This window comes from Callithrix jacchus, chromosome 19, assembly GCF_049354715.1.
Source record: "Callithrix jacchus isolate 240 chromosome 19, calJac240_pri, whole genome shotgun sequence".
NCBI lineage: Eukaryota > Metazoa > Chordata > Mammalia > Primates > Cebidae > Callithrix > Callithrix jacchus.
Window position 1 is genome coordinate 8,494,159 of NC_133520.1, and position 21,322 is coordinate 8,515,480.

General features: G+C 38.0%; 1 protein-coding gene across 4 annotated transcripts in view; it reads left to right on the forward strand.

The window, feature by feature from the left end:
* Nucleotides 1-21,322, forward strand: part of LOC108590127 (rab3 GTPase-activating protein non-catalytic subunit) — a 113,351-nt gene that overhangs the window by 75,096 nt on the left and 16,933 nt on the right. For all 4 annotated transcript variants that reach the window (XM_035280827.3, XM_078356495.1, XM_035280828.3 and 1 more), the window contains 10 exons: nucleotides 1,258-1,348; nucleotides 3,228-3,355; nucleotides 4,736-4,949; nucleotides 5,316-5,413; nucleotides 11,788-11,893; nucleotides 12,833-12,993; nucleotides 13,768-13,996; nucleotides 17,405-17,578; nucleotides 17,681-17,787; nucleotides 21,124-21,190. In XM_035280827.3, coding sequence (XP_035136718.3) covers nucleotides 1,258-1,348; nucleotides 3,228-3,355; nucleotides 4,736-4,949; nucleotides 5,316-5,413; nucleotides 11,788-11,893; nucleotides 12,833-12,993; nucleotides 13,768-13,996; nucleotides 17,405-17,578; nucleotides 17,681-17,787; nucleotides 21,124-21,190 — 1,375 coding nt within the window. The remainder of the gene's footprint in view (nucleotides 1-1,257; nucleotides 1,349-3,227; nucleotides 3,356-4,735; nucleotides 4,950-5,315; nucleotides 5,414-11,787; nucleotides 11,894-12,832; nucleotides 12,994-13,767; nucleotides 13,997-17,404; nucleotides 17,579-17,680; nucleotides 17,788-21,123; nucleotides 21,191-21,322) is intronic.

Genomic DNA, 21,322 nt, shown 5'->3' on the forward strand with positions numbered 1-21,322 from the left:
ATGCTGATTGGCTCTCATTTTCCTCAGGGCAAAGTCTCAGTTACTAAAAATGACATGATGATGACAAAGTGGGCATCGAGAGAGACAGTTGGAGACATCTGTAGTAGAAAGGGCCGTAACCCACACAGTTCTTCTCATTTTGATGTCATCTTTCTTCTTATTTTAAATTATAGAATAGCAAAATTGGGAAACCAGCATAATGCAAACTGTCTTCTTGATTTTCTTTTTTTTAAAACAATACTTCTGAATCATGTATGAAGCTGTGAATTTTATTAAAAACGCTGGAAAGCCCAGTAACAAAGTTATATGTCTTGTGAGACTGACTAAAGGGAGGGAAGAAACCGGTTTAGGCTTTGGGAGACTGAATAATGAGGAAGAAAGTAAGCTAGCTGCTAGCCTGTGTAATCATAGGCAGAGCAGGAGCCGGTTACGCTTGTCCTGGGTTCTTGCCTTTTTTAGTTACTTTCTTTATTGCTTCCAGGTAGTTGCTTCATTATAGGCCTGACCAACGTCTTGAGCCACCCTGTAAGCCCATTTCTCCTGCACAAACACACAGGTTCTTGTGTTACGATCAGATATTTGTCTCATCCCACATTCTCAGCCTGCTTTTTAAACTATTTAATCTCATTGATTAAAATCCAATGTAATGTGCTAATATGAAAGGATAAATATGACCTTTAACTGCTGTGTCTGACTCATTGATGTTTCTGCTACTTGCTACTTTAGGCATGAAGAGAGATTTTGGGACTGGTTATGAAGAATCTTAAATATCTGTGGGGGTGAGGAGAGGGAGGTAGGGTAGGGTAGGTACTGTATCTATCTAGCATGGCCTGTACATTCTGTCTGCCATCACAAATGCAGTAATGAAGCTATAACTAAGTTGTTGGCAGCTTTTGTTATTGATGTGTCAATAACCTCTGCTTTTCATTTATGCTTAGATAGTATAGGCAAATTCAAACTCTTCTTTTGGTAAATATCTTATCTTTGTTCCTGTTTGGATTTGGCTATTCTGTTAAGTAGCTGTTGCCTTTTAGTTGTTTTATTCTCAGCCTGGACTTTTTGTCATTTATATCATATTTGGTGACATGAAGTTGATTGTATATTACTTAACAATGCAACTTGAGATGTAAGGTATGTACACTAAAACATCTTAAATATAGAGCTTCCCTTTGAAATATGTGAAAGTACGGGCATAAATACAAGATAAAAAAATCATTGCCTTATAATTACTAGAGTTCTTCAATATCTTTCTTCTAGGCTTTGGAAAGCATTTTGGCAAGTGAACGTTTACCATTTTTTTGCCTTAGAAACATCACTCAGACTTTAATGGACACTTTAAAAAATCAAGGTAATAGAGTTTGTACTGAGAGGAGGTTATGTTCGCAACTCAAATTTTGTAATGCTGATTATAGAAAGCTACTGACTTTATGATACCATCATGTTACTTTAATATGGAAGATATATATATATATATATACATATACATATATATAGATATATATAAAGATGCTACTTTAATATGGAAGATGTATAGATATAGATATGAAATGAGGAATCTTATTTATTCCCTGTTTAATGTATGTAGTTGATGTTCATCTAAGCTGTCTGTGAATGTGTTGACTGTTTGTTATTGGAAAGGTTTTTTTTTAATTGTGAGGAACGATGTCAGTATAGAACAAGTTGTTTTTCTTATCTAGCTGTAGAACACCGTGAAAGCCATTGGAATGAAGGGGAAGTTGTCTGGTGCTATGGGAAAAGCAGCCAAGTTCTCTTGCTGCCGTTGTCTTTTCTTTGGCTTCACAAGAGGGAACAGATTTCTCTAGGGGGGCACATAGTGTCATTTAGATCAAGATAATAATAAAAAATATTTGTACTTTGTATTAATGTTCTATTAGTGTATAACATCTGTATTTTCCCATCAGTTTCCCTCATGAACAGAGTTAAGGACTTCCAGAATCACAGACAACAATCGGATTGTTAGTTCTGAATTTTCTGATCATTTTTTGCTGCTCAAAATTTGTCTGTACCATCACATTATTCTTAAAAATCAATCAATCAGTCAGTCAAAATGTATTTGTCTGAAAAAGGATTACACTTGAAACTGGGGTTGTAACACCATATTCTATCCAACTGAACTAGTAAAAATTCAATTTATTCTTAATTCCTGGCGTCAGTTAAATTGTCGTGTTCAGTGGACTGGTGTAATCTGGCTGTGACTTTTGCTTGTCATATTAATTGTGTAAAACCAGCCTTGTGTTTGAATTACGCGTGAGCCAGTGTAGAGTGGCTTACTCAACACGTTCTAATTTGTTCTTTCAGGGCTTCAAGCGTCCTAATTTTGAGACTCTTGTTCAACCTTTTTTTAACAGCTACATAAAACTGACATTGGCAAATAGTGAACTCCTTTAGTGTATACCACTTGTCAGAAATAAACACCTCTTTTTAGAAACATAGTATACTTAAAGCCCTCCTACCCCTCAAGGCATTAACAAAATCCCAAAATGTGGTAAGTGAGCAGTTACCTTTCACTCGTCTGGTAGTAAACCAGATACCATTGTTGGAGATGTATAAAATCATCAGTTTCAAGCTCCGTGTAAAATTAAGATTCCTAAAAACTTTAATTATTTTGTATGGTCAGTTTTATTATGGCTCTAAGAACTTGGAACAATATTCCATGATACTATATTTAAAATAAGATTTGGGGGGATTTTCGGTGTCTCCCTTTTTAAAGAATAAATACTTCTTTTATATTAGATGTAAATATTGATATACTATATGAATTATGGAGTCAGGGAAAATCTTTTCAAAGGTATTTTCAGATCATTTCTTTACATTTTAAGTAATAGATGAAGATATTTCTGCCTTCTTTTTTTTCTTTTTTATCCCCCTACTTTTAGAGCGTTTCATTTTATTTACAAAGTTAGACGTTTTGTCATGACAGAAAAATTATCTTTGCTTACAAAATCTGGTATAACTTAAGCATCTCAATATTTAATACATCAGAGCATCAGGGAATTATGTAATATTGAGAGATGTAATGAAAGAAAAGCCTGTTCATGAGTCTGTTAAGCATGTCTCTTTTTTTTGTTGTCAGTCAATGAGAGCATGTAACGTTGCTCGGGTTGGGCTTGAACTCATGGCCTCGCCTCCTCAAGCGCCAGAACAACTGGCCGGAGCCACTGTGGCCCCCTCATATTTCTTAAATATACTTTTTCTTCTGCCTTTAGAACTTGAGTCTGTTGACGAAGGATTGCTGCAGTTTTGTGCCAATAAACTAAAATTGCTGCAACTTTATGAGGCTGTCAGTGAGTTAAATTCTAGCTATTTTCATTTAGACACACCATTCTCTGATAATGTGAGTAATCCCAAATTTTACATTATATAAAATAATCTCTCTGATTAGTTTTACTTTTTAAAATCAGCAGTAAAGAAGTAGAAAATTAAGAATTTTTTTGACACGGTGCAGTGGCTCACGCCTGTAATCCCAGCACTTTGGGAGGCCGAGGTGGGCAGATCACAGGTCAGGAGATCGAGACCATCCTGTCCAACATGGTGAAACCCTGTCTCTACTAAAAATACAAAAATTAGCTGGACGTGGTGGCACATGCCTGTGATCCCAGCTACTCGGGAGCCTGAGACAGGAGAATCACTTGAACCCAGGAGGCGGAGGTTGCAGTGAGCCGAGATTGTGCCACTGCACTCCATCCTGGGCCACAGAATGAGACTTTGTCTCAAAAAGAAAAATAAAAAGAATTTTTTTAAAACTTTAAATGTATATTTTCTTTACCAAGCCTCCTGGTAGCTCTCTGTACCTTTCTGCTAAATTTACATTATTTTTACAAGTGCTGAGATTTGAGGCATGAGCCACTATGCCCATCCATGGTATTTTTTTCTACATATGTTATATAAAAATAATTTGAAAGCCTAGCAGGTTATATCCCTGAGAGCCGCATACAGGACTTATATGTAGATAAAATGAGAAATGTTTTCCTATGTTTTTATTTTATAGTGTTTATACTGCTTGATAACTAAGCATTTAAATTCAAATATTTAGTTTCCTCAGAATGGTAAGAGTTGCATTTGACACGCTTTTACCTTTTTTTCTGATTATATAGCAATATAAGTTTATTAAAATTGTAGCATTTGCCAGGGCATAGTGGCTCACACCTGTAATCCCAACACTTCGGGAAGCTGAGGTGGGAGTATCACATGAGCCCAGGAGTTTGAGACCAGCCTGTGCAACATAGTGGGGCCCTGTCTCTACAAAAAAAAAAAATTTTTTTTTTAGTTAACTGAATGTGGTGGCACACAGTTTTGGTCCCAGCTACTCAAGTGGCTGAGGCAGGAGGATTACTTGAGCCCAAGAAGTCAAGGCTACAGTGAACCATGATCGTGCCAAGGCACTCCAGCCTGGGTAACAAAATGAGACCCTATCTTACAAAAAAAAAAAAAAAGAAAACTAATGTTCTAGAAGAGAATAGAGTACCCTTAAGAAATATGCAGGAAATGTGCTAAAATGGTACTTCTAGTGGTATGTAGTGTTTCAAGATTATTTAAAGAACCTCCTACTCATGAAATGTGATTTGTAAGTAAAGTTTTAAGCAGAATATATGATAGCTATTATATTAATTAAAAAGTCAATTTTTTGCCGACAGCTTTGAATTTCAGTTCAGATAATGTGGTTGATAGATGTGGAATGTTGTTGTGTTTATTGTTTTTGTTCTGTCTTTTAAAGGACTTGGCTGTGTTACTAAGGCTTGATGAAAAAGAACTGCTTAAGCTCCAGGTATTACTAGAGAAATACAAGCAAGAGAACACCAGGACAAATGTTCGATTTTCTGATGATAAAGATGGTGTGTTACCTGTAAAAACATTTTTGGAATATTTAGAATATGAAAAGGATGTGCTCAACATAAAGAAGATAAGTGAAAAGGAATATGTGGCTTTAGGTATGTAAAATAATACACTGTTCTTTGTATCCTTCCACTTTTAGAAGAAAGCATTTTAGGAACATAAGAGCATCTCAGAGATTCAGTTTGTTTTGAAATTTAATCAATGAAAGGATTTAATGTGCTATATTTTTTAGCCAACAAAAGATACTCTGATCTCAACAGGTTGTATTAATAAGTTTACTAAAGAGACAGCACTAGATCATTATTTGCTTTCTGCTTTAATAAATCAAGCAAATTGCACCATTAATTTATCTGTCCTCATAATGTTTTGCTTCTCTAGAATTCCAGATTGTGATTCAGTAAGATTGTTAGTCCAAATGGTAAGTAGTCATTGATTGATGTGCTTTGTTTTTGTTCTACCAGGCAGTTTCTTTTTTTGGAAGTGTTTGCATGGAGAAAGCTCCACTGAGGATATGTGTCACACTTTGGAGTCGGCTGGACTTAGCCCTCAGCTGTTGTTGGTAAGGTGTTTTTTGGTTGCTGGATGCTGTTCTTCCTTGTGAGTATCACCGAGAAGTGTCAGTCTTCTTTTTTTTTTTTAACCATTTTCTTATAGGATATCGTAGAATGATATCCTAAACATGATCAAATGATATTCTAAAAAAGAAACTTTAAATCAACATATTTAATAGAGTAACATTATTTTATTTTTCTTATACCCTGTAAAAAATTTTTTTCTTTTTCTTTTACTTTGAGAGAGAGAAAGTCTTGCTCTGTCACCCAGGCTGGAGTACAATGGTGTGATCATAGCTCACCGCAGCCTCAACCTCCTTGGCTCAAGCCATCCTCCCACCTCAGCCTCCTGAGTAGCTGGGACTACAGGCACATGCCGTTACGCCAGGCATTTTTTTTTTTTTTTTTTTGCTTTCATAGAGATAGGGGTCTTGCTATGTTGCCCAGGCTGTCTCAGACTCCTGCCTTGAAGTGATTCTCCTGCTTTACCACTCAAAGCTTTTGGATTACAGACAAGAACCACTGTGCCTGGCCAATTTTCTGTAAATGTTAAAAAGCATATTCTGTAGTTGGCCTAAAGTAAATTTAGAATCTGTATGTATGCATTTACAGTAGAATTGGATCATCAGTAAGAAACTGTCATGTTACAATGAGAAAGATCTTAAAAACAAAATAAACTTCCCTTAAAGCAACGTGAAAATGTTATCAAACATTTTCAAACTTTAAATATCTATTAGAATGTAATCTCTAATATAACAAATATAAAACAAAAGAATCATCCACGGAGAAAACACAACACGAAATTTTTGCCCTTTCTGAAAAAAAAGGAAAGTTACCCCATATTCCTTGTTCTTTTTTGTTATTACTTATCCCCTACACATATACGCATACACAGCTGTCCCTCAGCACCCATGGAAGACTGGTTCCAGGAAACTCCCCCACCATACCAATATCCATGGATACGGGAGGTTCTCATATAAAATGGTGTAGTAAAAAATTAGCCAGGAATGGTGGCATGTCCCTGTAGTCCCGGCTACTCAAGAGGCTGAGGCATGAGGATCCCTTGAATCACGGAGGTCAAGGATATGCTATGATTGCACCTCTACACTCCAGCCGAGGTGACAGAGCCAGTCTCTAAAATATAAACAAAAAAGTTAAGTATTTGCATGTAACCTATGCACATCTCCTGTATACCTTATATCCCATATACCTTAAATCATATCTAGATTACGTATAATACCTTATGCAACATAAATGCTGTGTAAATTATTGTTAAACTGTATTGTTAAGGGAATAATGACAAGAAAAAAGTCTGTATATGTTCAGTACAGATGCAACCATCCATCTTTTTTCCCTGAATATTTTTGACTCAGTTGATTGAATACATGGATGTGGAATGCATGGATACAGAGGGCCAAGGGCACACTCTTTCATACCCCTCCATTCACGTGTTGTATTTTGGCCTCCATTCATATGTTAAATGTTAGAATTTGGGGATCCTACCTCTGTGAGCTTGTTGACTGTTTAATATATTCTTTTATTATGTATGTGTCTGGTTTTGGTATCAGGATAATGCTGGCCTCATAAAATGAGTTTGGAAGTATTCCCTTCTCTTCAGTGTTGTGAAACAGTTTGAGTATAATTCATATTAGTTGTTCCTCAAATGTTTGAAAGAATTCAACGAGAAATTCATCAGATCCTGGGCTTTCCTGTGGTGGGAGACTTTTTAGGACTGCTTCTGTCTCGTTTCTCATTACTGGTTTGTTGAGGTTTTCTGTTTGTCTGCAGCTGATGGCATAAAGCTGTTCATAACAGTCTCTAATGACCCTTTGTATTTCTGTGGTATCAGTTGTAATGTTTTCTTTTTTGTCTCTGATTTTATTTATTTGAATCTTTTCCCTTTTTTTTTTTTAGTCTAACTAAAGGTTTGTTGATTTTGTTTATCTTTTTTAATAAAACAACTTTTTGGAGCCGGGCACAGTGGCTCATTTCTATAATCCCAGCATTTTGGGAGGCTGAGGCTGGTGGATCACGATGTCAACAGATCGAGACCATCCTGGTCAACAAGGTGAAACCCCGTCTCTACTAAAAATACAAAAATTAGCTGGGCATGGTGGCACATGCCTGTAGTCCCGGCTGCTCAGGAGGCTGAGGCAGGAGAATTGCCTGAACCCAGGAGGCGGAGGTTGCGGTGAACCAAGATCGTGCCATTGCACTCCAGCCTGGGTAACAACAGCGAAACTCCATCTCAAAAAAAAAACAAAAAAGAGAAAAACATAACAGCTTTTTTGTTCTTTTGTAATTTTTTTAAGTCTCAAATTCACTTACTTCCACTTGATCTTTATTACTTCTTTTACTAATTTTGGGTTCGTTGGTTCCACCTTCTAGTTTATTGAGCTGCGCATTGTTAGATTGCTCATTTGGAGTCTTTTTTTCCTCAGGTGTTTATTGCTATAGACTTCCCTCTTAGCACTCCTTTTGCCGCATTCATTGTTTTGGTATGTTGTATTTCCGTTTTTATTTTTATCAAGACATTTTTAAATGTTCTTTTTAGTTGCTTTTTTTGGTCTCATTGGTGGTTCAGGAGCATGTTATTTAATATCTATGTTTTGTAGTTTCCAAAGTTCCTCTTGTTACTGATTTCTAGTATTATTCTGTTGGGGTCAGAAAAATTCGTGGTATGATTTTGACCTTTTACAATTTGTTGAGACTTGTTTTGTGGTAAACATACGGTCTGTCCTGAAGAGTATTTTATGTGCTGATGAAAAGAATGTGTATTCTGCAGCAGCAAGTGAAATTTTCTATAGGTGTCTATTAGGTCCATATGGTCTAGTATGTAGTTTAACTCTGATGTTTCTTTGTTGATGTTCTACCTGGAAGATCTGTTCATTCCTGAAACTGAGATTGAAGGCCCCTATTATTACTGTATTGAAGTCTGTCTCTCCCTTTAGATATATTAATATTTGCTTTATATATTTGCGTGCTGCACTGTTGGGTGTATACATACTTAACTATTGATAGATCCTCTTGCTGAATTGACTCTTTCATCATTATATAGTTACCGTCTTGCACCCTCCCTTTTTTTTTTGAGACAGAGTCTCACTGTCACCCAGGTGGGAGTGCAGTGTCACAATCTTGGCTCACTGCATCCTCCACCTCCCAGGTTGAAGGGATTCTCCTGCCTCGACCTCCCCTGTCTCTTTTTATAGTTTTCAACTTAAAGTCTGTTCTTTCAGATATATGTATGGTTTCTGCTCTTTTTTGGTTTTACTTTTTATGGAATATTTTTTTTAATTCCTTCACTTTCAGTCTATGTTTGTCTTTATAAGTGAAGTGAGTTTCTTATATGCAGTATATGCTTGGATTTTGTTTTTTAATCCATTTGGTCACTCTGTGATTTTTTATTATTATTTTTGTTCCTGGGTCTAAGCAATTCTCTCATCTCAGGCTTCCAGTTAGCCAGGACTATAGGTGCATACCACTGTACCCAACTCACTCTGTGTCTTTTAGTTGGTGAATTTAGCCCACTTACATTCAGTATTACTAGGTAAGGTCTTACTCCTGCTATTTTCTTACTTGTTTATTAGTTGTTGTGTAACTCCTCTTTTTTTCTGCTTTTTTTTTTTTTGATGGTAAAATGATTTTCTCTTGTAGTATGTTTCAATTCGTTGCTTTTGATAGTGTATTGCTTTTTTTAGTGTATCTATAGTAGGCTTTGCGCTGTGATTCCATGAAGCTTAAAACAAAGTCCTAGTTACAACAAGTATTTAAAACTGATACCAACTTAACTTCGATTGCAAAAAAGGAGCAAACAAACCATAAAAAGAAACCTATACAGATTAACTCCCTTCTCCCTGCATTTTAGCATTTTTGATATCATCATTTTACATTATTTATATTGTCTCAAGAAATTGTTATGATTTTTTGATAGTTTTTTCTTTAGTCTTCTTACTCAAGATATACGTGGTTTAAACACCATGATTACAATACTGGTACAGCAATCACATTAGCATCATTTTCCTTCAGTGTGGAGAGCTCCCTTTAGTGTCTGAGAGATTACATGTTTCTTGTAGGATAGGTCTGATAGCAGTAAATTCCCTCAGCTTTCATTTGTCTCAGGAAATCTTTTATTTCCCTTTCATTCCTGAGGAATAACTTTGCTGGGTACAGTATTTTTAGGTGGCAGTTTTTTTCCTTGAACCCTCTGAACGTATTATCCTCTCGGCCTGTAAGATTTCTGTTGAGAAATCTGCTACCAAACATATTGGGTCTATCTTATATGTTATTTGCTTCTATTATCTTGCCATTTTCTAAATTCTCTCTTTGTCTTTGACCTGTATGAGTTTGTAAATTCGAGTATTCTTGTTTGTATTAACTCAGATTGGTGACCCTTGACCTTGTTATACCTGTACATGTGTATCTTCTGGTTTGGAAAGTTTTCTGTTATTACTTATGTGAGTCAACTTTCTACTCCTTTGACTTTCTCAGTTCTCTCTTTAACTTCAGTAACCCCAAATTTGCTCTTGTGATGTTGTTTTGTAGCTCCTATAGGCCTTGTTCATTTCTTTTCATTCATTTCTTTCTTCTCCTCTGACTATGTATTTCCAAATAGTCTATCAACAAATTCACTGATTCTTTTGTTTGATCAATACTACTATTGATGCTCTCTACTGCATTTTTCATTTTATTTATTTTTCACCTCTAAGGTTTCTATTTGATTTTGTCATTAGTATTTCAAACTTTCTAAAATTTCTCTGATAAAGTTCTTAATAGATTGTATGTGTTTTCTTGAAGTTTGTTGAACTTCCTCGAACAGCTGTTGTGAATTCTTTGTCTTAGAGCTCACACATCTCCTTCACTTTAAGTTCTGTCTCTGGTGACTTACTTTGTCAATGTGGTGAGGTCATGTTTCCCTGAATGTTCTTGATGCTTGTAGAAGTATAGTGGTATCTCTGCATCGATATATTAGGTATTTACTTTAGTCTTCACAGTCTGGCTTTGTTTTTACTTGGACTTCCTCAGAAGGCCTTCCAGGGATTCTAAGCTGACTAACGATTACATTCCCTGAGCTTGTGCCCAGTGCAGCTGTCTCAGTACTAGATGACACTCTAAGCCCAGGCTTGCTGCAGGTTTCTCAAGAGCTCTTGAGGTTTATGTGGCTTTCCAGCCTTTGTGGACTGAGGGAAGACCCAATAAGGGTGCTGATGCTCTGTGGGAATGCTGGCCAGGGACCTGAATCCAGAAGACTGCCCTCGTGGCCCAGACACGTGTGCATCTGCATCCTAGCAGGTCTCTGTACAGGTGGATGGGTCCCCAGCTGCAGTGAGAGGTGGTAGAAGTGAGACTGGACCCCTTCAGGATCTGTGTGAAAAGGAGGCTGGCCGGCCTGTTTTGTTGGCTCAGATGGGTATGTGTCACCCAGCAGGTTCCTGCACAAGTGAGGTAATTCCTTGACTGCAACAGGAGGGGCTCGAGCTGAGACTGGGCCCTCTCAAGATCAGGTGTGGGAATGGAGGCTGGTGTGTCTCATGTTGGCTCAGAGAGGGGTGTCTTCCAGCAAGTTCCTGCACAGATAGGATAGTTCTCCAACTGCGGTGAGAGGGATAGTTCTCCAACTGCAGTGAGAGGGCCCTGAGCTGAGATCCCCTTAGGAATGAGACAGAGGTTGGCGAGCCTGTCAGGGAGCCTCTGACTCCTGAGCTGAGAGATCTGGGTGAGTGTCTCAGTCAAACCCTACAACCATTGGGGCACCTCGTTAATTAACAGCAAATCGGCCAGGCGTGGTGGCTTACGCCTATAATCCCAGCACTCTGGGGGACCAAGGTAGGCGGGTCACCTGAGATCAGGAGTTCAAGACCAGCCTGACCAACATGGAGAAACCCCATTTCTACTAATAATACAAAAAAATTAGCCAGGTGTGGTGGCACATGCCTGTTATCCCAGATACATGGGAGGCTGAGGCAGGAGAATCACTTGAACCCAGGAAGCGGAGGTTGCAGTGAGCTGAGATCGCGCCATTGCACTCCAGCTTGGGCAACAAGAGCGAAACTCCATCTCAAAAAAAAAAAGCAAATCTATGCTCACGTAGTAGTAACTCCTTTCTGATAATATGCTCCTTAATAGAGATTTGGATTGGAAAGCAGTGCTTAACAAAGAATTGTTGGAAACAGTGAAGTTTAAATAGACAACAGGTTGTAATCTCTTAGGTAGACAAAGTACCTCGTTCTCCCTCTCATATTGCATGATACAGCAAGCTACCACTTACTTTTTCACCTCAAGAAGCTGCATCATCCATATGCATGCATTTGCTGTCTAGGAAAGTATAAGATTTTGTCTATGTTAAATTTTTTTTAGAGTGAAAAAGATTTAAATTTGATTTCAGTCTCTGCTCCTGAGTGTTTGGCTTTCTAAGGAAAAGGATATTTTGGATGAACCGCAGTCTATCTGCTGTCTTCATAAAATGCTGTCTCTCCTGAGCAAGATGAAAGGTAGGATGCTAGTGCATGTCGTAGTTCAGAATCGCAGGATTTTCACTAATGCTCTCATAAGCAAAGTTTAGTGTTTGAAATGTCACAAAAAGATGGGAGAGTCGATAGGACTCCTTGTTAGTCCCTTAACAAAAGGAGTCTATAGTGTACAGAACGTTTCACGATGGAGATTCTTTTATGTATTAATAGAATACTCTTAATGCATTTGACTTATGTTTTAATTTATGAAATTTTACATTTTGTATCATCATAAAAATAATACGATTTGAACAATACATCTTAACTCAGCAAGGCAAATGGAATGGTCTTCAGGGGAGGTAATGTTTTCCTTGTTACTTTTTATATGATTATCAGAATATTAATCTATTAAAATATTCGGGCCAGGCACAGTGGCTCATACCTGTAATCCCAGCACTTTGGGAGGCCGAGGTGGGCAGATCACGAGGTCAAGAGATGAAGACCATCCTAGCTAACATGGTGAAACCCCATCACTACTAAAAATACAAAAAAATAGCTAGGCGTGGTGGCAGGCACCTGTAATCCCAGCTACTCAGGAGGCTGAGGCAGGAGAATCGCTTGAACCCAGGAGGTGGACGTTGCAGTCAGCTGAGATCACATCACTGCACTATAGCCTGGGTGACAGAGTGAGACTCTGTCTCAAAAAAAAAAAAAAAAAATTCAGTAGTTTTCAATAATGATGAAATATTCCAAATAAGGATTTAATATGGATTCAGAACAAAGATGACTAAAAGATCATAAATAAATGGAATAGATATGTTCTGAATAAAATAGATTGTTAGATTTATTTTCCGCTTCATTGAGAAATAACAAAACACATCAGTAGGGAGCTTAGTTTTAACATTATGTTTAACATAAATGGTTATACCAAAGAAATAGAAGAGTAAGAGTTTATTTTTGAGTTTTCTCCTGTCCCTATAGTGGCCATCGATGAGGCCTGGGATTCTCAGTCTGTGTCACCATGGTGGCAGCAGATGCGCACAGCCTGTATTCAGTCTGAGAACAGTGGAGCTGCTCTATTGTCTGCACATGTTGGACTTTCTGTTGCTGCACAGATATCAAACCACATGACAGAGAAAAAAGTAAGTGGGCAAAGGTTTGGCTTTGATCTGTACACAGCCATAGGCTAAGGGGATGCTTTCCTTTTCTGTTTTTTTTTGTTTGTTTGTTTGTTTTTGGGATCAGGGAAAAGGATGAGAGGTGCTCCCTGTAATTTGTTTATTCAGCCCGATGCCACCCATACTTGCACTTAACAGTTGCCAATGGCAGTATCCTACTGCGTTTTTCCCTCATCTCTTGAGGACTCACATTTCCTTTACAGCTCATGGTGGATGAAATAATTTTTTCCAGGAGGATGTTACATTCGTTTAGATGAGACACCTGAACAGGTCTGTGGAGAGTCACTTAACATTGTCAGTCACTGTTGTTTATCGGCTCAATTTAATATTGCCTTCTTTAAATGTTCTTTATGATGGGGAGAGGGGAAATTTCATACTTTTTTTAAGTTGAAGAGTGTATTCTGAAGAGACATAAGTATTTTGATGGGTACTGAGAGACAAAGCTGTGGCCCTTGCCAAAGATGGCCCAGAAAACTTCGACATGTACTCTGGTTGAATCGGGGTCATTAGTGCAGGACTCCTTATAAATATCTGAAGTCACCGTCCTTGCCCATGAGTCTCCAGTCTACTCCTGACCCTCATGTTTCATCCAACCCAGTAGTAATACTTGTAAAATAGCATTTATGTGTTGCTTTGTGATGTATCCTCAGTATCCATCATCTTTCAAGTTAAAAGCTCCTTTGAGTTAATAGTGATTCAGAATCTTTGGCAGAGAATAACCGGTACATTTTTTATTAGTTTTCCCAAACAGTTTTGGGTGCGGACTCAGAGGCCCTCACTGATTCCTGGGAAGCCCTTTCTCTTGACACCGAGTACTGGAAACTCCTTCTGAAACAGCTGGAGGATTGTCTTCTACTTCAGACTCTGCTTCACAGCAAAGGGAACACTCAGACCTCCAAAGTGTCATCGCTGCAGACCGAGCCACTTCTAAGGCTTTCTGTTAAAAAGTTATTAGAAGGAGGAAAAGGTAAGCTGAGTTTATTCGATCATTTGCATCCATGTTTCTATGTTATGAAGGTTTCTTTTAATAGCAATGACTGAAAGAATAGGGAAAGAAAAATACACTCCGATTTTAAAAATAACAATAACCTTCTATAAACTTTCTCTAAGTTAATTTTCTCTGAAGTCTCATTTGGTCAGTTCCACACTCAGGAACTGCTAGGTGCATCCCTCTGCCTAAGAAAATGGCAGTGATTCTCAAAGAGTGGTCAGAGGACCTCAGGAGTCCTCCTTTTTTCACCTACATATCTGTATAGGTCAGATTTTCCTCGTACGCTTCAACCAAAACAACAGAGCACAATAGATGGAATGTCAAAGCTGATTGGGGATTCCACGTAGAAGCCAGACATTACACAGATGTGCAAATATGTAAAGTGGTGCCACTTTTCTCACCAAATATCCCTTTTTTTTTTGCACTGGGACATGTAGTATTTTTTTTTTTATAGTAAGTTCTGGGATACATGTGCAGAACGTGCAGGTTTGTTACATAGGTATACACATGCCATGGTGGTTTGCTGCATCCATCAACCTGTCATCTACATTAGGTATTTCTTCTAATGCTATCCCTCCCCTAGACTCCCATCCCCAAAAGGCCCCAGTGTATGATGTTTCCCTCTCTGTGTCCGTGTGTTCTCATTGTTCAACTCCCATTTATGAGTGAGAATATGCAGTGTTAGGTTTTCATTCCTGTGTCAGTTTGCTGAGAATGCTGGTTTCCAGTTTCATCCGTGTCCCCGCAAAGGACATGAACTCATCCTTTTTTATGGTTGCATAGTATTCCATGGGTATATATGTGCCACATTTTCTTTATCCAGTCTATTGTTGATGGGCATTTGGGTTGGTTCCAAGTCTTTGCTATTGTGAATAGTGCTGCCGTAAACATACGTGTGCATGTGTCTTCATAGTAGAATGATTTATAATCTTTTGGGTATATACCCAGTCATGGGATTGTTTCGTCAAATATAATTATTTTCATAAAATACTAGCACATAATCAGTTTATTATTTTCATTTTAAAATGGACTAATAAAATATTTTTTAAAGTTATCAGTTTTAATTTTTAGTACCATAAAGATTGACAGCTATAACTCATAAACCAAAGTTCTTTGGGGTTGTCAGTAACTTTAAGGGGATCATGAGACTAGTACGTTCAAGAATTGCCTTTACATGCCTTAAGCATAAACTCTTAAGCTTGCTATCCAAAAACTTTTGATTTTGAATCCAACTGATTTTTCTATTTCTTTCATACTTGCTTCCTAGATTTTAGTTAAAATAAAGCATCCATATGCATCCCGTCTTAGATCTAGGCCTGTCCTCTTCCCTTTCCCTGCCTCTCTCTCATGAATATCAAAATCTTACTCATCTTTCAGGATCCAGCTCAAACGCTTCTCCTCCAAGAAGCCCTTCATATTCACTAACTGCAAATTTTCTCTTTTTCTTTCTAATATCCATAGAATGTTACTCCCCTGTTGTGATGCGTCCCTTTCCACTGTCCTGGAGTCATTTGGGTTCCTGTGCTTATATCCTGCAGGAACATAAACATCTTGTATTTTTAGTTTGTCTTTGGGTGCTCACGCTTTTTATCAGCAGCTCTTTTAGCTGCTGATAAAATACTGGAAGAACTGTGTGTAAGCTTTATAAATACCTGTGTAATTATGGATTTTTATTTAGCTTACTCATTTTCTTATTCTTTATAAACTTGTGACCATTTTTTTATTGTAAACTCACCATACGTCAAGTTGCCACCTAGTGAAAGGGTGAGGATGCTATTTGAATATTAACCTAAGGCAGTGGAATCAGGGGCTTAATTGTGGAATGAGAATTTTCAAATGTTTTAAAAGAAACATAAGACATGAGATCACCGAGCACACTGCTCACATTCATTTTCACTGATAATTGTGACTTTACTTTGAAGCATTCTTTTTGTGGAAGGTTGTTATTGGAATCAAAAGAGGAGGAAAGAGTGAGCGAGAAAGTTTTGGTAAACCACAGAAGAAATGTAATTTGTTTTCGATAATTAACGGGACTCTTTAAACATCTGGAACGTTTTTCACCATGAGTTTACAATTTTCTGTCCTGTATTGATGACAGAAGCATGATATATGCTGTTGATTAGCTATGGCTAAATTAGGCCCATAAATATTTCATGTAGGCAAAAAGTAATATTGGCTGGGCACAGTGATTCATGGCTGTAATCATAGCATTTTGGGAGGTCGAGGCAGGTGGATCACCTGAGGTCATGAGTTCAAGACCAGCCTGGCCAAAATGGTGAAATGCTATCTCTACTAAAAATACAAAAAAATGAGCGGGGCATGGTGATGTGCACCTGTAATCCCAGCTACTCAGGAGGCTAAGGCAGGGAAATCACTTGACCCTGGCAGGCAGAGGTTGCGGTGGGCCAAGATCATGCCATTGCACTCCAGCCTGGGCAACAAAGCATGACTCAGTCCAAAAAAAAAAAAAAAAAAAGATAATATTGTATTGCCTTTAGAAGGCTAGACAAGTGTCATACTAAACAATCTATTTTCACATATAATTAAGTACAAGTGTTTTAAGGATATATTAATTTCTTTGTTTTTTGAGATGGAGTTTCACTCTTGTTGTAACTCATTATACACCAGGCTGGAGTATAATGGTGTGATCTCAGCTCACCGCAACCTCTACCTCCCGGGTTCAAGCAATTCTCCTGCCTCAGCCTCCTGAATAGCTGGGATTACAGGCATGCACCACTACGCCCGGCTAATTTTGTATTTTTAGCAGAGGTGGGCTTTCTCCATGTTGTACAGGCTGGTCTCAACTCCTGACCTCATGTGATCCACCAGCCTCGGCCTCTCAAAGTGCTGGAATTACAGGCCTGAACCATCATGCCCAGCCAATTTCTTTGTTTTTATCTGGTAAAGCGTATTTTAAATCTGTGGACATAGAAAGCATATGTTATGCGCATGTACATTTATATTCATCTAATATTTTCTGAGAGTATAAGAATGCCTTGACATATATTTTGATATATCAAAATTATTAAAAGTCATATTGGTCAGGCACAGTGATTCATGGCTGTGAATATATATTCACATATATTTTAATATATGTCAGGGCATCCTTATACTCTCAGAAAATATTAGATGAATATAAATGCACATGCGCATACCATAATATCAACAAAACATCCTGCTTGTCGCCCTCATAAGTTGCGCGGTAGATAGTAACCCTACTGTAAATCTCGCGGCTTTTTTGGGTCACCTTTAGGCTCAGAAATGAATGTGGCACTTAAATCTCTTCATAAGGAAATGTAGGTTATGAACCATATTGGCTCCCATTGGCAAACGCTGCCATGTGTGTTGTGAATTTTTATTTTCTTTCTTGTCTCCAAACTATAGGTGGCATTGCAGACAGCGTAGCCAAGTGGATATTTAAACAGGACCTCAGCCCTGAAGTATTAAAACTGGCTAATGAAAAAAGAGATGTAGAAAACCCGGATGAACCCAAAGATGGTGTTAACAGAGGTTTCCTTGAGGTATCAGAGATGGAGGCAGACTTAGGAGCCATACCAGGTGATACACAAATAATGAGAAATATGAAATCCAGACTAGAAATATGTGGCCAAGTGTCCGTCAAGGAGAAAAATAACATCACTGCTTTCTTCTGACTTTCAGACTTACTGCATTTAGCGTATGAGCAGTTTCCTTGCAGCCTCGAACTAGATGTGTTGCATGCACATTGCTGCTGGGAGTATGTTGTTCAATGGAATAAAGATCCAGAGGTAAGAGTCTCGTTACCTCTTTCATGTTATTTCTGCTTCTGCGTTCATGCTGTTCATATGTGGGGACTGTAATTAAAGAGCTTATTCTAAACACTGGCTTTTTTTTCCGTTGTAATGCCTCTGTACTAACTAGGGTAGACCTTTTTCATGTATTTCCTCTTATAATCCTCACAGTAAACCTGTAACATGTAGGCACTGTCATTATCCCCACTCTAGAGAAGAAAAATGTAGGGCTCAGAGAATTTAAGTTTCTTCCCTGCAGGCACACAGCTAAGATAAGCGTCAGGATTTAAGCTTAGGTTTCTCTTTCTCTGAAGCCTGTGTGTTTTGCCCTCCTTCCTAGTTAGGTTATGACAAGTATATTGTTTCTTTCTTTCTGAATTCCTGCATGAAATGGCACCAACCTAACAGAATATTCGTATTTTTGAGATTTCTCAACCTGTCACCCAGACTGGAGTGCAATGGTGCGATCTCGAGTCACTGCAACCTCTGTCCCCCGGGTTCAAGCGATTCTCCTGCCTTAGCCTCCCAAATAGCTGGGATTACAGGCGCACACCACCATGCTTGGCTAATTTTTATATTTTTAGTAGAGATGGGGTTTCCCCATGTTGGCCGGGCTGATCTCGAACTCCTGACTTTGTGATCTACCCACTTCAGCCTCCCAAAGTGCTGGGATTGCAGGTGTGAGTCACCATGCCAGACTCAGAATATTATTATTATTATTTTTTTTTTTTTTTGAGATGGAGTTTTGCTCTTGTTACCCAGGCTGGAGTTCAATGGCACGATCTCGGCTCACCGCAACCTCCGCCTCCTGGGTTCAGGCAATTCTCCAGCCTCAGCCTCCTGAGTAGCTGGGACTACAGGCATGCGCCACCACGCCCAGCTAATTTTTTGTATTTTTAGTAGAGACGGGGTTTCACCTCGTTGACCAGGATGGTCTCGATCTCTTGACCTCGTGATCCACCTGCCTCGGCCTCCCAAAGTGAGAATATTCTTAATATTTTAGTCATCATGATAGAAGTCAAGAGTGAAGGTCCTGACATCAACCTAGTGTCTGATTGTTCGCATATGTCTGTGTTTGTCTGTTACTTCTATTTGCCTCAGAAGAACAAAGAGGCATGTTGTACCCAAGATTGCCCTTTCAGTTCTCTGCTCAGGCACTGTTTTCTATTGCTTTTGGTAGCCACTGTTTCTACCAGGGCATTTGCAGTCTAGAATCAGCATGGGGGAAGGACCCAAGCCTGGAGACAGAAGGCCGAGATTTAGATCCCAGCTGAATTGCTGATAAGCTTCTGGCTCAAGAGAGTCACTGAATCTCTGGCCTGTTATTTTCTACCTTTTTCCCCCTCCTTTTTAAAATGAAGGTGCCATGATTAAATAAGATATAAAAACCTACTGTAAATATTCCTCTTTGCCAGTCGGTTCTTCACTTAAACCTCCCTAGTCAGTGCCCTGGTAAATTATTCCTCTCAAATCAAAATTCTTACCTTTATCATCCTTGTATGAGGTTGCACTGTAAAGAACTCTCACAGATGAACCAATTCATGCTAATATATTAATGGAAACGATATTCTTCCTTCCTCCAAAAAACTAATCCCTTATGTATTAAAGGAAGACGTTACAAAAGTAAGTGATTTAAATAAAGGAGCAGCCTTTGATCAATTAAACCTTAATCAAAAAATGATTTTAGGGCAGAGGATCTTCTTAATGCCCCTCAAATCGCTCCCTGGAGTTGACTGCAGCCTGAATGGTGATCATATTTAGGCCGTCTACTTAAATGAGTTACTTTTCCTTTTTATTAAAAAGGAGTGTTATGTCTAGAATAAGAACACAATTTCTAAAATCAGAATGAATTAATATCAGATTCAAGTCTAAAAAAGTGGCATTTAAAAAGAAAATTCTGCTTAATAGCATTTGTTATTTTGTTTTTTTTTAATTGAGATGGAATTTCACTCTTTGTTCCCCAGGCTGGAGTATAGTGGCGTGATCTCGGCTCACTGCAACCTCCGCCTCCCGGGTTCAAGCAATTCTCCTTTCTCAGCCTCCCAAGTGACTGGGATTATAAGCGCCCACTACCACACCCGGCTAATTTTTGTATTTTTAATAGAGGTGGGGTTTCACCATGTTGCTCAGGCTGGTCTTGAACTCCTAACTTGAGATGATCTGCCTGCCTGGACCTCTCAAAGTGCCGAGATTATAGGCGTGAGCCACCACACCCGGCCTATAGCGTTTGTTTATAAACCAAAGGCAGCTTGCAGAGAGGACATAGACAAAGCTGACGTCAAGCCCCATGGCTGCTGCATACAGCTTATAATAATCATAGCACACGGTTTCTGATCTCTTTTTTTCAGCTTTCTCCTAAAATGAGGGCTATAATAGTAGTTATCTCAAAAGGTTATTGCATTTTTTGAGAAAATGAATGCATAGTGCATAACATTTTGATTAGTGTTGTCGTTATCATTAGTATTGCTTACATTTAAAAGAAGTTGTTGTTTTACTTGTTTTTCCTGTTAAATATTCATCTTGCCCCATCCAACCACTGTCTCAGCTCCACCATTTGACACACACAATTTTGTGAGGCTCAAAACAATGAAATTACCTTCAGACAAATTTCAACACAATATGTATTGGCAATGATATGTTTGATGATGATGTATAAGCTACAAAATTATTCAGCAGAGATCTGGATGATTTCATCAGTGTTGCGTACTGTATTTGAGTTTTAATATGTAAAGTATTTTAATCAGAAAGGGTTGAATTTCAAATATCCCATCTGATACTTCATAGTTCCTTCCCTGCTTTAATTTTTTTCTCTTTGGCACTTACCACTAACATACTAAATATAATGTATTTATTTATTATGTTTATTATGTAGGTCCCTCATTAGAATTTAAACTCAGTGAAGGCAAGACTTTGGGTCTGTTCGTTCATTATGGAATCTGTGGTGCTTCAAATAGGGCTTGATGCAGAATAGATGCTCAATAAATATTTGTTGAATAATGAATGAATTGTATCTACAAAAGCAAGCTTACTGTTTTCACATCTGTATGAAATTCAAGTGTTTATTAGAGAGAATATTGCTGTGATGTAAAAACCACAGCAAATTTGAACTCAGATGTTAGCCCATATGACATAGGAGCTGCTAGGAATTAAGATTATATAGGTAATATGAGTTGAAGAGGGACAGTATATCAAAAATTACTTCTCACCCAATAATTTCATGTTATTATTGCAACATTCTTAGGTAAATTTATGTAAGAGGTCTCCATTGATAATGGTAAAACCTATTAAATGATACCTCTTTTTCTTTCTCTTTTTTTCCTCCCTATATGGAAGGAAGCACGTTTTTTTGTTAGGTCAATAGAACACTTGAAGCACATTCTTAATGCACATATTCAGAATGGTAAGTACACAGATGTTAGAAGCATCACTGGTTGATTTAAAAAAGACTTCCTGACTTAACAGGATGTGAATTTAAAGATTCACAACCTGTTACATTTTTATTTGATTATTCTACAACCTAACATATTACTGT